At 37.9% G+C, this 19,976-nt stretch overlaps 2 protein-coding genes across 11 annotated transcripts in view; one reads left to right on the top strand and one right to left on the bottom strand.

Moving 5' to 3' along the window:
* The window catches only part of LOC135208623 (uncharacterized), a 292,063-nt gene extending 284,753 nt beyond the window's left edge, over positions 1–7,310 (bottom strand). For all 10 annotated transcript variants that reach the window (XR_010313193.1, XM_064241001.1, XM_064241002.1 and 7 more), the window contains exon 1: positions 7,093–7,310. The gene's annotated coding sequence lies outside the window, so the exon portion shown is untranslated. The remainder of the gene's footprint in view (positions 1–7,092) is intronic.
* Positions 7,311–9,314: 2,004 nt separating this feature from the next.
* Positions 9,315–19,976, top strand: part of LOC135208622 (vesicle transport protein SEC20-like) — a 28,622-nt gene continuing 17,960 nt past the window's right edge. The window contains exons 1-4 of the mRNA XM_064240994.1: positions 9,315–9,435; positions 12,483–12,585; positions 13,410–13,523; positions 14,037–14,162. Coding sequence (XP_064097064.1) covers positions 12,502–12,585; positions 13,410–13,523; positions 14,037–14,162 — 324 coding nt within the window. The 5' untranslated portion in view covers positions 9,315–9,435; positions 12,483–12,501. The remainder of the gene's footprint in view (positions 9,436–12,482; positions 12,586–13,409; positions 13,524–14,036; positions 14,163–19,976) is intronic.

Raw genomic sequence — 19,976 nt, 5'->3', positions numbered from 1 at the left:
CCGGCATTCACGCGATTCTGAAAAAGAAGACGAAACGGCGCTGTAATCAGATTCGAAAATTCCTACCGGTTGGCTGCGAAGCCCTTTTAATCTCGCCCTGAATATACCCAGTTCGCATTCAAAAGAATATTTTATGGTCGCTCACGTCCTCTGCAGAGACGAGGATACTTAGGTTCCTGTACGCTCTTTTTTTTTAATATTTCTCTCTCTCTCTCTCTCTCTCTCTCTCTCTCTGTATACACTGAAAGGAATCATTAGTTATTTATGCCTGATAATCGTACAACAAACTGGAAAACTGCACATAAATGAGAACACTATATATATCACTCAATCTCTCCCACCCAAGACTTGAAATGCGTCAAATCAGAACAATGGTGACGACCTACGAGAGAAAAACGCAGACTTCCTCGATTTCGAAGTGTATGCCGTGATTGCAAAGATATTAATAAATGTTGATGAAACGTTGTGAGCTCGCAGAAAGGTTAAGATATTTCTTGCTTGTTTATCAGTTGTCAGCTTCGCGAGCCCAGGGGAGGTTGGGGATTAAAACCTCTGATTACTGAATTCGATAAGACGGAAGCTCAGCAGAAAAGGGCATTAAGCTAAATCAACAATGAAATTAAAAACATAAAAAAAAAAATTCAAGGAGACCTTTGACATGACCCCCAGCCCCCACAACTAACAGCACGAAAATCATATATATATATAGTATATGTATATATATATATATATATATATATATATATATACGTATATATACAGTTATATATAATATACATATATATATATATATATAATATACACATATATATATATACACACACACACATATATATATATATATATATAAATATATATATATATATATATATATATATATATATATATATATATATATATATATATATAAGCCAAACACGAAAATATAGTATAATGATTCATGAATAGGTTCAGTTGAAGTCATCAGGATACATGAAAAAAAAAAAATTGTAACGGGAAAACTAATAACATCACCAACCAGATGAATTATGTAGCAACTAATAACATTCCCTATAACTGCGAAGTTTAGTATCAATATTACTTCATTTCCAAAAAAATTGTAAAAAATAGATTGTCGACTCGCATCTCCATACGTAATTCTCTGGAATTCCGCACCAACTCTCTCCCCCTCAATTATCCTCAATGAAGACGAGACGTACAACGAAATAACTGTGACTTGATCACCATCATCACCTCCAGCGCCATGTGACTTTTAGGGCGTCTGCGGAATTCTCCACTCATGTCTTTCCTGTTCTTTGCCTTCCACAAATCTCCACTCACCTCTAGCCTCCCTTCCCGTCGTTCATATCCTAGGAGGTCTGGGTCCCCACTGCGTAAGGACTTCCGTAATTTCCCTTATGGTATAATTTCCCAATCTTTCCCGTCATGTGATTCCTAATAATCTTCTTTAAATTTTATTTTCAAACCGACAAACCTTCTAGACAAAGCCTCTATCATATCATGATTCATGTCCGTATACCAATAGACCGTGCAAAACTTGGGTGTAATCTTTATTATGCATGTAATTTCAATCAATTTGATTTCTAAATCTTATTCAACCTGCTCACTATTTGATTCCCGCCCCCCAACCCCTCCCTCTGTGTGTGTGCGTGTGTGTGTGTGTGTGTGTGTGTGTGTGTTTTACGCTCAATTCCAGCTCGAGAGACTGTACTGGATATCACTGTTCCTGAATATTTGAGACCCAACCTCATTAACTCGGTCTTTAATCATGGGCTGGCGAGATCATTACTAAAGTTATCTATTCCTGAAGAGAAGCGGACTACAATAACCAGAAAGTCAAATAGGATGAGAACTGAAGAATTTTACACTACTGGATATCACTAGTAAAATACAACTATTCAGAAGCTTTCTCCTCAAAAGTTGAATTCGGCTTCTGTTTGGTGCTTTAAAAGTTTAGAGTAAATAGAGCTCCACTTTCCCATTCGACTTGAAGACGCGTCGAGTACTTAGTCAAGACCAAGCGAAGTGGCTTGTGGGAGTTGAATCTAAATGAATGCACTTTTTGTCTTAGGGGTTGCTCTTAAAGGGCGAAATAATCTCTCTTTTGTCTCATGAAATACTCAACGAGCGGAAATTAATGCCAGATGAGTTTTATTTCTCTCGAGAGAGGACGTCAAGAGGTTTTCCGGGCTTTTAACTCATTAAGGGAAGAAGCTGAAATGAACGCCTCAATTTGCTTATGAATTTGATGGTATTTGATAAAACTCGGTCCGTTTTTTACAACTTTCAATGTACTAAAATTCAACTTCAATAAGATTTACATATATTTATACATTATTTAATTATTTAATATATTTATACATTATTTAATTAATGATTTAATCAACACTGGCAACAAAATTTCCATTTTTCATTTGTTTCCTAAGATACTACTTTGATTCTTATTTCTTGACTTTCTCAGGAATGATTTTTGTAAACTCTCCCTAACTTTTTTAACAACCAGCAAAAATTCCCTTTTATAAAATCACTTACATTCTTATTGATGCATTTCATTCATTACCCTTTAACATCCATTAATCAGCCAATCAGCGCCAGGAAGAGAAAGAGCCTAAAATAACACAACTTAGAGCATCAAATTCCAAGGGACACCAGAACCAGTAACATCTCTTCCTCCGCTCCTCGCAAGTTTCCCTTCTCCTCTCTTTTTGGAAGAAAGGGATACGGGCACAAAACAAATCAAGTCTCATCCGATGTGGTCGAGGCAAAAGTTTCCAGGCAAAAGTCTTTCTTTACGAATAATACTCTCGTTCGAACTCAGAAATCCGAAATGACATAAGTAGGATTCCTCCAGAATCAAAAATTAAATTCTCTGTGTGTGTATGTATGTATGTGTGTGTGTGCGTGCGTTTGTGTGTGTGTGTGTGCAAGAATTATACCGCACCGCAAGATTCAAAAATCTTACATTAAGAGCCTACTTAAGTTAATGCCTTCATAATTCCATGACTGCTAGACCAACCGAGACTAATCCATATGGAGAGAGAGAGAGAGAGAGAGAGAGAGAGAGAGAGAGAGAGAGAGAGAGAGAGAGAGAGAGAGAGAGAGAGAGTGGTGGGACGGACGGTAGTCGTCTCTATTTTATCACTTTAAATTCACAAAACTGCACGTAACAGATTAGAAATGGCAATCTTAATCTCCTCCGGCAACAAGGCAAAGCAGGAACGTAATTTCTTCAGCAAACACAACAGGCACTTTGCCGTTATTCATGGTAATTACTTTTCTCTCTTGATATAACAAAACTGTGCGGTAATCATTATCATAAATATTCGACAACGGGGCTCATCGTTATGACTTTTATAACATTAACCTCCCGCTCTTCTCATACAGTGCATTATATTATGTCTACCTGTCTATATATATATATATATATATATATATATATATCTATATATATAGTAGATATATATATATATTATCTACTATAGCAATACGTCACTAGTTCTAAACATGACGTTTTACATTTTTGACTGAAATATTAAGCCATAACCTTTACTCCAAAATGCTACTTTATATAAGTTCATCTACTCTAAACACGATTCGATTCTAAGCCTTTCTCGTTCGGTGCATGGGGTAGCAGTCAGTTTATACATTAAGAATGTTCTATATAACAAATAAATCAACACACATGTATATGTATAGTAATATATATATATACTATATATATATATATATATAGTGTGTGTTGTGTGTGAGCGTGTATTTATTTATTATGTGTGTCAACACAGTATGTTGAAAAACAATGCAAAATACACCTCCTTGACAAAAACTGAAAATGGTTCTCTAAAACGTAAATACTTCTAAAGAGCAGAAGTGCAGAACCAATAGTAACGATTAGTTATGAAAACCTGTTCTGTTGAGAGCTATGGAAGTTAAAGTTTCATATATATATATATATATATATATATATATATATATATATATATATATCATAAATAACCTGGAAACTGTAAAGTTAGATATTCAAAAGAAATCTTTTTGCGAATGTCGAGCCTTCAGTGGTGAAAAGTTAACCGTATAAGTGTAACTGATGCCTCTTTCTCTGACTAACAAGTTTCTCATTAACGGCTAAAATTAATCTGAAGAGTTAAGTAACGTATTATCACTCGTTGTTTGTTTGTTTGTATGTTGTTTTTACATTGCATGGGACCAGTAGTTATTTAGCAACGGGACCAACGGCTTCACTTGACTTCCGAACCACGTCGAGAATGAACTTCTATCATCAGAAATACACACCTCTAACCCCTCAGTGGAATGCCCGAGACTCGAACTCGCGGCCACCGAGGTGGCAGGCCAAAACCATACCGATCACGCCACTGAGGCGCTATTATCACTTATTGTCATTACTTAAGGCAAACAAGATTTAAGCTTAGTTTGGGACATTCGTTTTTCAATCACCATCAAAATCGCGTATGACTTGATCCGTGTATCGTTCCTGCCTGTTACGTACATTTGCTTCCAGAAAGCGATTCCTTCAACATAAAAAAAAAAAAAACTCTAAATTCAACACTGCAAGAGAAAGCTACACCCGTTTTTGAAAAAACCAACTCTGATCGACCCTTTACCTTCAAAGCTCATCCTAACTTTGCGAATATAAATTAGGAGTCAAATCCTGAACTTCTGATAATTAATACCTTATTTATACAACAATGACACCACAGATCAGCCAATTCAGAAAAAATGACTCCTAAACTTATGATAATTAAAACCTTTATACAACAATGACACCATGGATCAACCAATTCAGGAGCAATGACAAAAGTGCAGAAGGGTGATTTGCGTGACACCAAGAACGAAAATTAAACTCTTTTCCGAAGATCTTAGGCATAGCAGGAATGCTTAAACAAAGCTAATTCTCAACAAGACTTCTGCGAAAGTACACGGAGTGGCATATGAACAAACGAGAAAACTAATTTCCTTGAACTGAAAAATAAATCACAAAAATATCACAGATCTTTATATATAAAAATATATATATATATCTATATATATATATATATATATATATATATATATATATATATATATATATATATATATATATATATATATATATATATATATATATATATATATATATATATATATATATATACATATATATATATATATATATATATATATATATATATATATATGAATTCTTAACCTATTACCATTCATTAAGAGCCCTTCTAATACAAGGCAAATCTCATAAAAATATTAATCCTGGTAAAACAAGATATTCCCAACTCTCTTTAAAGCTCCATCAATCGTTGCAAGACGCGAGACCCACCTTTGATACAAATGTAAAACAAAATAAATAAATAAAAATCCCCATGTAACTTAGGTCCCCAACCCCCACCCCCAACACCAACCCCGCCAACAAAAAAATATTGAGATATGGGAACTGCTTACTATCGTTTTTTTGCAAAGTGCAATTATCAGAAATAATTATATTCTTAACCACACCAAGCTTACATCCTTGGTTACTAAGTGTCAAATAGGGCATTCACATCGTAGACTATAGCCAGCCCACGGTCTAGATTCTATCTGGACCGTGAGCCAGCCGTTATCTGATCTACCTTTATTACTCTGCCAATGTTCGAATTGTGTGGTTTGCCGTAGGTCAGATCCATAAAGAGGCTACTTAAAAGTAAAAGTTTTTTTTATATAAGGATACCTAACCGTTTTACGTATGTTTTGGCTTTAACATTTAGGCACGGAACTTCAGATTTGCCATCAGCATTAGTTATTAGATAGAAATTTTGTGACAACACCGACCTCACATCGAGATCGAGGATGTTTGAGCACTTTGCCGCCAAAGACTCGCAACAAATGCCCACGAAGTACGAACCATTAGGTTCTCGGAACTGGCAGCTATATCAAACAACGGAAGTCTCTGGATGACCTATAATTGTGGAAACAAAATATGGCAACATTCTATTTCAATCAGAAAGCGATATAAATTTAGACGAAATCTCAGTTTGATATACGGCCAACCATCTGTCTTATTCGTAATTACGACAATTCCACCAGAAATTACTTACTGGAATGAGTGTTTCTTATTATAAGGATATTATTGAGAACCTGAAAATCATTTCTGGTATCGGTTAGAAAACGATTACAAAATTTAAAAAAAAAAAATGTATAGTGGAGTAACATTACCAGGAAGGTCCGTAAACTGTACACCAAAAACAATGGTTATTACAGGGATATATCCTAACTTTGTATTCCCTAACCTCACCTCAGGGTTTCTCCTTTACCTGACAAGGAGTGGAGGCCCACACGCTCGCTCTGGACCCCCCCTTAATCTTGGCTAGTCTTTTTTTTTTATCGTTAGGTTACGAAAATACACTAAACAGTTTACAATGCAATCTGAAAAAAGTGTTTAATAAATATGACATAATTATGTAAACAAACAGAAGTTATCATTCCAGTATCATACCAATCACTCATAAACTGTATATAGCCGACGAAATTTACATAAAAGAGAACTGATTTTCTGGAGTAACCTAACACTCTTAACTAAGTTTACGTTTTCTGATTCTAAACCTAAATACGCGGACTTCGTCTCAGTTTAGAATCTGGCTAGGCCTATGAAGCATAGCTATATGTTGCATGTTTGAAAACAAATCATAGTTTGGCTGGGAAGTTCCATTTATAGGGAAAACATTCAGACTGTACAAACAAGTTCCAGAAATGTTCGGTACCTGATATATTATTCGACTAAGAGATAACTGATAGAACATCTAAAAGAAGACTGATTAAATAAATATGTATGATGAAAATACATAAACGGCGGGAAATAAAAAATCGGTAAAACGGTGGTGGGAGAGCCAAGGCTTATATGTAGTTTGCCCATATTACCTAAAAGTTTGAGTATGTTATCCTCCCTTTTCTAGTGATCGTAGCCTGTCAATTAACGGTACATGTAAATCGCTAATATGAAAACAGTGAGCCTTTACAGAAAACGGCCCTGGGCTAACTGCCGTACAACCACTAAACCAAACAAGAAAGTTGACAAATAAAATATCCACGAACACAAGTACAATGTACCTTTCATGCAATGACGATTCCGAATTCTTGCACTAACAAGTGATTCATCAACCAGCTCGAAACAACGTCAAAATCAATTCAAAATTCACACGACGACTATTAGCAGGACGATGTCCTTTGGGAATACGACGGCGGCTCCCCCGTGTGGAGCAGCAGCAAACCACCAATCGCGATACAACCTCACTCGTCCACTTCTTCTGCTTGACTGAGCGACGCGGCAAAGCTGCTGAGCCTGAGCGACCTCATCGGGCATGTCCTGATTCCTGACCGAGTTCAGGAACTTGGGATACGAGAATGCTCAACTGGACCTCGGGAACAATGGGAATGCATTCACGCGAGAATAAGAGTATAATCAAAAAGAGAAATACTGACGCTGACATCAAAGAAGAAATGGTCCCTTTATAAGTTATACCGAAAAGAGCAAAAAATGGATCCCTTTTCCCAATGATCTATAGAATATACTCTATCGACCTTGCCTTTTCCATTTATTTCAAGGATTGCAATATTTTTGCAACATTTACATGCTACATAATACAACATTTAAAGTTGCCTTTAATCCACATTCGTTTCCCGTACCACTCTTCAATCTCAGGTTTTCCGAGCATTTCATGCCATGTTTAGGTGAATGTGCTTAAAAATGCATTATACATATGTAAAGATAGTACTTAAGAAAAACACAGAAGTTATGAGGATACAACATTCACAGGGATACGAAGTAATGTCAGATGGAAAAATTATTAATGAGGTCGAACCAACAATGATACCTATGGTGCAGTTCTCCCAAGCTGGAATTTAGTGAAAGACTATGGAAAATGGAAATTCCTAAATTTACAGGCTGAACATTATCTGGAATTCCTATAAACCAGAACTCCATACGAAAGTAACATATGTGGTATGTTAGGGTGAGAGATGCTTCAAATAAACTGTATGAAGTTACCTATGTAGATGTAAAAGATGCTACGTCATTTGTTTCATGTGAGTGAGTTCTAGTCTGGCGCATCATGACAGTTTACACTTGTCAACTTTTTTTTTTGCAATTCGGGTGAATCTGTTTTTATCGTTCTGTCACTGATATATATATATATATATTATATATATATATATATATATATATATATATATATATATATCTATATATATATATATATATATATAAAGAAAGCGAATGGGATGGCTGTAGCTTTATATATTTTAAAATTCTTTATTCAAAAGACATACAGAATATTACTTTCTTTTTTCATTAATGGAAGCAAACTAGTAAACGTCATGACAAAATACGCATTACAGGAACGGGTAATGCAGTTACCTCTCTATATCCGTATATACGTATTCTATAATGATACAACCAAGGTTATAACCATACGACACTATGTCAAAGCAATATAAAATCGTAAAGAAATGCAAAACGCAGGGGTGGAACATGTCAACTGTATTCTTGGAATTAGTAATACACTTGAATACTGACGAGCTAATAGACACAGATGTAGGATGCAAGAAACGAAACTGTAAGTAATGTGGTACTGTTCTGTGCAGATAACGGACTGAAACGACGACACTCTAAACGGAAATAACAGAAATTCTTATCAAAAATAGTTATTGGGTGTAGCTCTAATATGAATAAGGATACCACTTATATGTTAATCCTCTACGATCGATGTAGTATAGAAGATGCAGACAACATCTTTCATTTTGAGGAAATAAAGATACTAAAAAGATAAAATACAGTACGTCACTGTTACAATTATAATTTAAACGATTACATCCGAGAACGCCTGAAAATAGACCATATCAAGTCAAAGCAGAAGGTAAACTTGACGAAGTCAGAGATAAGAAAACGAAATATTGCATAAATAGTGAAATCGTTATCAGATAACACACTTAATAAAGTACAGAAAAGTGTGCACGCACCTGGTTAAACAACCATGAGCCACCGTAGGAAACACTTGATTATCAGAGCTAGGAAATAGGAGAAGATATAAGGGATTTGGAAAGCTAATCTAAAAAAAATATACATATAGAAATCTCAAACATTTTCTAATTTATCACGCAGCATATGATAACTTTATGGGCCCATTTATTTTCACGTAGTAACCATATCAAAGTTGAACAAATAGATAGTACTGCAATTTTCATAGACTTTTGTAGATTAAATTGAAAATAGGTAGTCACTTATCAAATGCACATAGTACCATAGAAATAAATATATTGTAAATAGCACAATAAAATAAACTAAAACAAATTAAGGAGCCGTTGCAGAGGTAATTGCTCAAGCTACAGCTACTATCATATGTCATTTCAGACTGTGACAGGTGTCGTATTAACTGGTCTTCTTGGTCTACTACGGTACGTATGGCAACAAATTAAGAATACCTTAATAAATGTGACATCATGGGGGTCTGCAGCAATTTTTTGTTACAATTGTGTTTTTTTTTTGGCACAGGATATAGGTACGGCAGCCGATCCCGATCGTGGTAGATATTGGTACGGCAGTGAATTGCGCATGCGTCAATTTCAGACTTCCTGCCGTACAAATAATATAGGTGCGGTGAGGTACGGCAGATTCTGTCATTGGCGCCGTATTTGCGGTCTTGACTTGCTGTAGATACGGCAGTTAGCTGTATCCGTTTACCAGTTTGCTAATCATACTGTATTATGCAAACCAGAGCTCGGCTTTTAGGTGGGACAGTCACGCTTTTTGAACATCTGTCCCCCTTTTTTCAGTTAGCAAAATGTTCCTCCCCCCTGTTTTTGTTTGTTTAGCTTTTGTGAATTGTGTCCCGCTTTTTTGTACTACAAAAACAACACTATCCAGATTTTAATGGACCTGGTAAATTCTATCGTCTTCTCCGACAGCTGCAATATACCCAATGGAAGTGAATTAAAAGAATATTGTAAGTATATAACGGCCCTTGCAGCTGCCGACGTCGGGCAGAATAAAGAGCCGAGAAAGTCACCAAAAGGTACGATGGTAGTGTATATATAATATATATATAATCCTCTTTGAATCTCCTCTTCGGAATTCTTTTCAGGGCCGATTCGATCGTTCGTGACCTACGTATATACCATGAATTACCCAATTTTTGAAAGTTTGAGTCTTCATAGATGTCTATGGCTTTCTTCAGCTCGTTAAAGCCTGAAAACATCTGTTTTTCGGCGAAAACTAATGTAATTTATATTCCGCGGTTCATGCTGTTCCGTCACCATTTTTCTTGCTGTCACTGATATGCCCAAAGACTGTGTATATACTTCAGTATATAGTCTTTGGATATGCGTGAGGCGGTAACAACGGTTAGCGCATGCGCAATTCACTGCCGTACCAATATCTACCGAGATCGGGGTACGGCTGCCGTACCAATATCCAGTTCGTTTTTTTTTTCTTGGTGGTTAATTTACGTTGCCTGTGTTGTGGAAAAGGTTTCGGCTAATGTAGCCTAAGTCAGTGCTCTTGACCAACTTACAGGGTGTGATAGGCAATCCTATTTTAGCTTGGCCCCAAAGCTATTCATTATAGTTTTAATTATAGTCCACGTACCTTGGACTGAGTCTCTATTAGTTAATATGATACATTATTTGGTATTAGGTTTTAACACTTTTCCATTCCTACTACGTACATCTACCTACTGCTAGGTACCTACCTTCCTATTGCAGTTTTTACTTGAAAACATAATTTTACCTTGTTTTAATATTTACTTTGAGCCTTCCAGACATTCATTTTGTTAGCATTTCGGGAGACCACTGTTGGAAAGCAACATAGGCTATAACTATTGTGAAATAGCCTACAGGGGCTTTAATCCCATTATAGTTCTCATTCTTATTAGGGTAATTTCAGAGAATTTTTTCAATAATATCATGCACTACGATAAGGACCTGATACCCTATTTTAGGTTAGGTGTGATTGGTTAGGTCCTTTGTTAACAAAATGAACATCACATAAGTATTTGAAGAACACATTCATACATGGGAAAATTATAATTTCAAGTCCAAAATGCAATTTGGTTTAAACTAAAATGTTGCTCTTTAACTGACTATGTGTCCCCCCTATTGTCTGTAATACAGTTGATGCATTTATTGTAGGATAACCACTTGGCTAATTTTGGTGTATCTACTCATAATTGTGCTTTCCCTCACCCTCCCATATCTAATAACTGTGGGAAAAGATTAACCGAAGAATTAAATGCACAAGTCAGGGAGGTAGGAAGTACAATCACAACATATTCATTACAAAAAAAGATGAATAATTTATGCATTTCAACAACAACAATCACTAAGATAATTATAAAGCATGAAAGTTGGGCAGGGACAGTTACAGGGTGGACCATTACTTGTTGGGCATGTGAACCTCCACCTAACCTGATGTATGGCCCCATAAAAGTATTTAAAGTAAAATACAAGGACATTTTCACCTAACCTATCTATGGTGCCTGCTCCTTACCTGGCAGAACCCCATGCCCTAACATAGAGCACAATAAATTAGAAGTAAAACAGAGATTTGTTTCAGCCCAACATTGCATGTCAACTCCTAATCCCCCTTGTCTCCCACTATCATTGCACACCACCTATTCTTTACCTTTATTTGGGAGGTTCACACATTTCCTCTAGTCCCTTCCACTGTCTTGGTAATAGACTTTCTACTGAAGTTTGTTTAGTGGAGGAGAGCCATTGATTAGTGGAATGGATGTCGTTACTTCCGAATGTACTGAGTTATTTTACATAATATATGATTTATAAGATACATTACTTAAAATTTGGTCAGTACCTTTTACACACACGGCCGTATATGTTAAACTGAAAAAAACTGTTGTGAAAACTGGGAGCAGTCACAAAACTTATAGATGATTTAGCATAATAAAGATTTATGAAGTTTTAATTGACTGAAAATTTTGGCAATTTTTATGTAAGAGAAAAACAAAAGAGGTCACGTAAGTTCAGTACTCTAAAATATAGCATGTTTTATGGTGCTGAGGGTAAAGACCTTGTTTATAAAGTCTGTCATGGTAAATGTTGCAGTATAAGTAGAATAAGTGTGTATCTATGCACAATAGAAATTATTTTTTCTTTTATATATTAACTTTAGATGCTGTGCCTACTGTTACTGCATGAATGTGGTCTAGGCTATAAGGTGGCTGTGTTAAAGTATTTTAATCCGATGTATGTCTTTTTGTGGTTTTTGGTGATATCTGCATTTATTTATTTATAAAATAATTTGAAAATTTTAAAAGAATTGCGTTAATAATTTTCAGAGAATGATTGGGTTTGTATAACGGATTTCAGACTTATGACGGAAATGTAGATAGATGATGGGTATAGTACTGCATGTTGAGGAAAACTTGATCATTTTTTTTTATTAGACCAATGTAGATACTCTTCTGTACAGATTTTTTTTTTTACAGGTAATTTAATGCAGGAAAAATGCCCCAGGATGATCAAGTTTACTTGAATGTTGTGAAGCAGGATATTGTGAAATATGATATGGCAGTCAAAAGTCTCATACAGGTAAGCATTTGTAATAGTACACTATTTCCAAATAAGTTGAAATTTTAAATCTGGCACATAAAAATGATTTTTTTTTTCTATCAAATTTTAAGAAATGGTTTACTTGTAAGGAGTACAAACCATTATCCTACTTGCACCAGTTACCACTGTGTCTGTAGGGTGGACAAACAAGTGTATTTTAGTTCACATTTGTTGAAGTGCTGAGTAATTTTAATCATAGATATTGTTTGCACCAGTCTGAGTCCCTTTTATATTGCAAAAATTTAACTAAGAGAAATGTAATTGATTCTGCTTTAATAATATGTTATAATGATTGATGTAATGTAAAAATATATAAACTTGATGCCTATGTCATTGAAAAACTTTTCAGCTTGTTTTTTATGATTATGTGACTAGTTGATCTTTACCTTTTATATGTTGTTAACATGTTTCTATGACCATAACAATCATTGTTGTAATTTGTTTCAGATATTATATTACTCTGTATTGGAAGATTAGGCTGATGCAAAAATGTTCAGTAAAAGTAAAGTAATTGTAAACCAAATACTAATTAAGCTACACTATTAACCATGCAGACATATTTTTTTGGAATTTGGTCATGATTTTGTGATCTATTTAATTTCTAATCTTCCCAAATAGTTTCATGAAAATCCTTTCATAACTTATTGTATACAGTTTCCCTTAATAGAAAATATGCAAGGTGAAATTAATATCTTGGTTGGAATAAAATCAAGTATCAAAATTGAACTAATCGCTGGCAACAGAAGACTCAGGAGTTTTAATGACCTGTTGCTTACGGTAGATTTTTATTTTTTTTTTTATAGGAGATACGAGAACACGATGGTACTCAGGTAGAGTTGGATGAGCTTGGAGCCTTAGTGCGTTCACGGATTACTCAATTGAGAGAGCAGATTGAAGAACTCAGGCGTCTTGCTATGGTTAGTATGGAATTTAAGCCCTATACGTATAGATTCTATGAACGTAAACATTTGCACTGCATATGTGAAATTCCGTGGTAAATCTTTGATGAAAAATATTATGGACAAACAGGGTTATATGAAAAATATGGACAAAATGGTAAATATCTAACAGTGTAACAGCATCAGTGTTCTGTCCAAACTGGCCTTATTCTAGTATTAATTTCTGTATCGTAAGATTGTGATTGTCCTATAAATTGAGAAACATCTCTTAACTTTTGGAAGAACAAAATTATCATCTAGGTAAATCCCTAGTTAGCCTTTCCTACCAGAAATGGTCTCTAAGAAGACAGCAGATTGTACTATGTACCATTATCTTCAGTTGTATCATACATAATTTAAATTAAGTTAATTATATGATGATGGTAAACTGTATTACTCAAAAGCAGTTTTTTTTATCAATATTCATTTATTAAACTGAGATAATTATTATTGTATTATTTTCATGAGTAGAAATTTTTTTATTACTTTCAGGAACAGGATAATGACTCTGATCGATGTTTGTTAAATGAAGAAGTAAGCAAGAGTGACAAAATGCTGCAGGACAACCATAAAGCCTTCCGAAATGCAGTTTTAGCGTCACAGCTTGCCATCAACCAGGTTAGAATTGCTAGAGTAACTGAATAAGAATATGGTGTTCACTGGAGATATACACTATCCCATAGGTCTTCACCTGCATTTTGTGTCCCACTTTTTACTCGCATCCGTTTTCTTAGACCTTTTCTCACATAACTTGTCGACATTAACTATGTCATACTTTGGTTTTCATTTCTTATTACTTAAATAAACAAAAGACTGATTTGCCTGGGATGTCAGTGACGACCATGACATTGACCTAAATTATACATTTTAAGGCATAGGTAAGTGTGCAAAAGCTTGGTTTTTGTAAATACTATAATCCTAATCTTATAGAGGGGAAATTGAGATAGAGCCTTGTCATGAGATTTATTCTTCATCTACTATCATGACAGGGCTATTCTGTTTGTTTGTATGGTGTTTTTATGTTGTATGGAACCAAAGGTTATTCAGCAATGGTGGATATTCTGTTTGATATTGATTTTAACATGAATAAGGACTTTTAGAAAGTAAGCTTATTGTTAAACGTAGGCAGTTCCCAAGTTACAACAGAGATCTGTTCCTACAGCTAAATCGTTTCTTAACATTATAAAAAGGAAAAGTGAAGAATTCCTTACCTTTAATCCTATGTAAGGTTGCACAGTGGAAGGGGTATTTTGAAAGAGCTTGAAGTGCAGGAGGAGAACCTGCAGAAGATGCTGGAGATACAGGTGTAGGGGTCTTGGTTAGAAGTTGAAGATGGAGCTAGAGCTGCAGGAGAAAGGGGTCTGGGTTAAGAGAAAGTCAGTGTCTGGAGTTGCAGGTGTTGGAGATTGCTTCTTGAAATAATGTTCAAGGATAGGCTGGAAAATTCTTTTTCCTCTTCTCCTCCATAGTCTCCCTGTAAATCCCATGACCACTCTTAAGTATCTTGGTGTACCTTTCAATGTTGGAGTCCTCACCCTGGAAACATGCCACCATAAAGGGAAAAACCTTTTGACAAGCCCTTAGTACTTAATAACTTGGGCTCTGGGACTGGTGCCTCTTCCTCCTCCTCAATCATCTGCTACTCCAGCTGAGTGAGATCCTCTTCATGGGATTCCAGCAGCCTGTTGACATCGTCAGCATCCACCTCCAAACTGAGCTACTTACATACTCCAACAATTTTATTGCTGACACTTTGAAGTGTATGTCTCCTCAAAGCCCAGAAAGTATTGCACAAACTGCAAACAATTTCTTCCAGGCCCCATTCATATTGGTGCCTTCCCAAGCACCTGCAATGTTCTTCACAGCATCACAAATGTTGTAGGACTTCAAAAATTCCTCGAGTCAAAAACTGACAAAATTTTTATGCTTAGTGTTGATACATTCACCTTGCTCTTTTGTTTCATGTTTTCATTGTTTTCCTTTGTAATAAGTTAAAAAAAGGGATTTTGACGTAGGAAAAATCTATTTCTGGGTGAGGAAGCCGTGTCGCCCAGTGAAATATGTCTGCTTTAGCACTGTTTCTAGTAAAATATTGCTATAATACCAGAGAACTGCTAAATTGGACATGTCAGAAGCTTCTGACTCGCTCACCTATATAAAAGGTGCTCGGTATAAAACTGGGGCGAGTGTTAAACACTACCACAGCAACCCTCCAATTAGCCTTTTCCTCATCAAAAGACCCTAAATACGGGGAGCCGACCCATAGGTCACACCTAGCTACCCCGTTGAAGGCGTCTGTGACGTCATACTTATCGATAGCAATGAAGCCTGGTGCAGTGTAAGGGGGGAAAAAACCAGGGGGGGATTTACTGGGTGACAGGCGGCTTCCTCGCCCAGAAATAGATTTTTCCTACGTCAAAATCTCTCTCGGGCTCAGCCGTGTCGCTCCCGTGAAATTGTAACCAGAGAAACACCAAGCTACATCACTCTGAACGAAATAGAATATTAAATTGTATAAATTAACACCATACACCAAGTCAAATAACAAAGAAATGTGCTGCGGTAGGTAGAATGTTAATAATGCTGGCATAATGGAAAATATTCATATGACACAAGGACAGTACTTACTATATTGATGTTGTAGCAGGAGACACTGACCTCCCTACAGCTATTGCATGATATTAAGATCCTCCAAAGACTTAAGGTAATGCTTTGGAAAACCCAGTGCGACTTCCAACCAGTATACTTCTTCAGATCATCAAAGTTCATATATTTGAAGAAATTTACAGAAGTTGTTATAGCCCGAATACCACGCGCTTTGGGAAGGACCCTGCTGACTTTGTTTCTTGGTAAAATACAAAAACTGCTGCGCAATGCCTTTAGAGATATGGTACCACCACCGCCCCACACATGAAAAAGGGGGGAGGGGGGCCTTCCCCCCCCCCCGGAAAAGGTAGATGTTCTAGATAAATAGTCCTTAGGAGTTTAACAAGGCATAAAGAAGGATGTTGTGGAATTGGAACAACCTTCCATGGGGATCACCTTACCAAAGGGTTCTCATTCTTAGCCATAAAATATTTATTTTATTGTAGTGTCTTACCGAACAATTATACAGCCGTGATTTCCACGAGCGGCAGGAGACTAAATTCAAATTTAGCGCGTAGGCGTCGCCAACACTGGTGGTGATGACGTCATCTCCCTCCACTCGCGGGAGAACCAGGTACAACTGCCCAGGTGAATTCAATTCTTTTCCTGCCGGCGTCCGGTGAACATCGGTGGTCGGTGCGGTTGGATGACTTTGCTTCGCTTTTTTTCTAGTGGATCTGATCTTCGGAATTGGTGAAGTACTCTTTTTTGGCGTTGTTGTTATTTTGCATATTATTTAGGCGTTGCCATGTCGGATTCTAGTCCGTCGGGAGTTAGGTTTTGCATCTCAGGATGTAAAACTAGATTATCCAAGTTAGAGTATGATTCCTCACACTAAATTCGTGTTAAGTGTAGGGGACAGGTTTGTTCAGCAGATCGAACATGTAACGAGTGTAGTGATTGGACTGATTCTCAATGGAAGTTTTTTAGTTCATACTCGGAGAAATTAGCGAAAGACAGAATTAGGAAAGCAGCGCTTAGGGAAAGTAAGCTTAGCTCTGCTTCTTCTTGCGATGCATCTGTTCCTTCTGTTTCTCCTCAAATTGTTATGTCTCCTTTAACTACACCTCCTATTCCTCCTACTAATCCCACTTCTCCGGCTTCCCGTGCCAGTCTGGAATCGAGGTTCAATCAGAAATTTTCGGCACTAGCGAATACGGTTATGCAACTTGGTAATTCGGTTAAGACGTTTTTGGAGAAAGCGGCTTCAGGTAAGAGTGTAGTTGAGGGTGCGTTTGTCTGTCCTGACACGTCTCCTAGACAAAGGTCACTGTCCAGCTCCCCTGCACCGGGGAGAAGACATACCGGAAGTCCAAGGGAGTCGATCGGGATTTGCCCACAGACAGGCGCCTCTCTTGTTGAACCTGTTGCGCCTCAACAGGGCTCAGTTAAGCGTTGGAAAGGTGTTGCGGTTAGACGCCTTTTGAATGATTCAAGCGATTCGTCTCCGGTCGTGCGGCGCTCTTGGCGAGATTCGCCCGTTTCGCGTCCCTTGAAGAGGCGTTCAGGCGCTGATTCTTCGCCTCCTCCAGTCAAGCGGTATAAGGAGCCTGAGAGTAGGGTTGCGCCTCGGCCGTTAGCGGCTCGTTCGTCGCCTCAATCTGTTCCTTTTTCGGCTCCCTCTACTAGTAGAGATTGTGGTTTTAGCGCTGTAGCTAGCAGTTCTAAGGGTGTTTCTTTAGGCGCTTTCTCGTCTGTTACGCCTGATGCGCCTGTTTCGCCTCGAATTTTGGCGGCTCCGAGCGAGGCGCAAGTAGTTATTCCACCTCCTGCTGAACATTTAGGCTCTTCCAAGCCTCCGTTAACTGTTTTTGATTCGTCTCTGGCGCCTTTGCGCAAGCAGTTAGAGATGTTAACCAACTGGATGAATGAGTCCAAGGGTGGTTCGAAGCCTTCAGATCCGGTTGTAGTCCCGTCTACTACTTCGGCGGTATCGGAGAATGAGGAAGAGGTAGAGGAGGAGGATTCACATCACCTTTCGTGTTATTCACGTCTCCTTAGGTTTCTTCTGGTATCTTATCCAGATTATTTTGAGAAAGCGGCTCCACGCTCCCCAACTTCGACTTTTTTGATGAGGAGGAAAACTTCAGACCCTCTCCTCCCAAAACTTGTTCTATCTAAAGCGGTTAGACATTCGTTGAAAGAGACGGAGAAATGGATGTCTATGAAAAGAGACTTAGGGAAGGCGCTGTTTGCTTACCCTCCCTCTTAAGTTGCTTCGTAAGAGGTATAGGTTTTTTGTAACTGGGGAAAGCTCCTTCTCTGGGAGTTTCTGCTCCTCCCAGGGAGACTTCTCCAGTTTAATCGACTCCTCTAGAAGATCTGCTTTCGCCGCGCGAACGTTTTTCTTTACAGCGCCTGAGTTGGACCACGTTGTAAAGAACCAATTTAAACTTTTGGAAGTCTTTAGCTTCCTTGATTGGACTATTGGCGCTTTAGCGGCCAAGATCGAAGACTGTCCTTCTCTTTCACAGGATTTAGCGGAGGATTGGATTGGTGTTCTGTCCTGTGTGGACAAATCCATTAGGGATGGATGTGATGAGTTAGCTTCGCTCATCGCCTTTGGTACCCTTAAGAAAAGGCAACTTTGGTGCTCCTTTGCTTCTAAAAGGGTTACTTCCCAACAGAAGTCTGCTCTCTTGTTTGCTCCTTTGTGAAAGATAACCTCTTCCAGACGATGTAGTGTTGTCAAATTTCGTCGGCGCTAGATAAGAAATCTACTCGGATTTACTGGCACAGCCTGACTAAGAGACCTAAAGCTCCTTTGGAGACTGTTTCCTTCGGTTTCCCCTCTGGCCCAAGCGCCTTTTCGAGGGAGAAAACCAAGCGCTTCTTTCGGCCGAAGTCGAATTTGCGACCTCAGTCAAAGACCTCGGCCAGGTTAACAAACCTTCCAAATGAAAGCTCGGTTCTTCATGCACCAGTGGGAGCCAGGCTGGCTCTGTTTTGGGAGGAATGGGAAAACAGAAGAGCAGAAGCCTGGGTAGTGCAAGTACTCAAGTTCGGCTACCGTATTCCTCTCGTTTCACCTCCCTCGCTCTCACCTGTGCCAATTCCATTCCAGGCATACTCTCCGGGCTCAGACAAATTTCTGGCGCTAGCCGCGGAAGTGGAAGCGCTTATTCTCAAAGAAGCTATAGAACAGATAGAAGGGGATTTTCCTCCAGGCTTTTACAATCGCCTTTTTGTAGTTCCTAAGTCATCAGGGGGCTGGAGGCCGGTTTTGAATGTGAGCGCCCTGAACTTGCATGTCCAGAAAACAAAATTTCATATGGAGACCACTCGGTCGGTTCTGGAGGCCATCAGACAGGGGGATTGGATGGTTTCTCTGGACATGCAAGACGCTTATTTTCACATTCCGATACATCGCGAATCTCGGAAGTACCTGAGGTTCATGTTCGAAGGCAAGGTGTTTCAGTTTCGGGCGCTTTGCTTCGGACTGGCGACCGCTCCTCAAGTTTTCACCAGAGTTCTATCCCCGATAGGAAGCTGGCTGCACATATTAGGAGTAAGAATCTCCCTCTATCTGGACGATTGGCTTCTCCGGTCGGAATCAGAGAGTCGGTGCATGAAGGACCTTGGAACAACTCTGGATCTTGCCAGAAAGTTAGGAATTCTGGTCAACAAACAGAAGTCCCAGTTGGTTCCATCTCAGAGCATCCTTTATTTGGGGATGACTCTGAATGCTCAGTTTTTCGGGCTTTTCTGTCCCCGAAGAGGGTCCAAGGACTGTCTGGAGGAGCAGTTCAGGAGTTCTTGGACAAAAAGGTAAGTTCTGCCAATCAG

The sequence above is a fragment of the Macrobrachium nipponense genome, chromosome 35 (genome assembly GCF_015104395.2).
Source record: "Macrobrachium nipponense isolate FS-2020 chromosome 35, ASM1510439v2, whole genome shotgun sequence".
NCBI classification, from domain to species: Eukaryota; Metazoa; Arthropoda; class Malacostraca; order Decapoda; family Palaemonidae; genus Macrobrachium; species Macrobrachium nipponense.
Note: the sequence above shows the minus strand (reverse complement) of the source record. Positions and strands in the feature narration are given on the sequence as shown.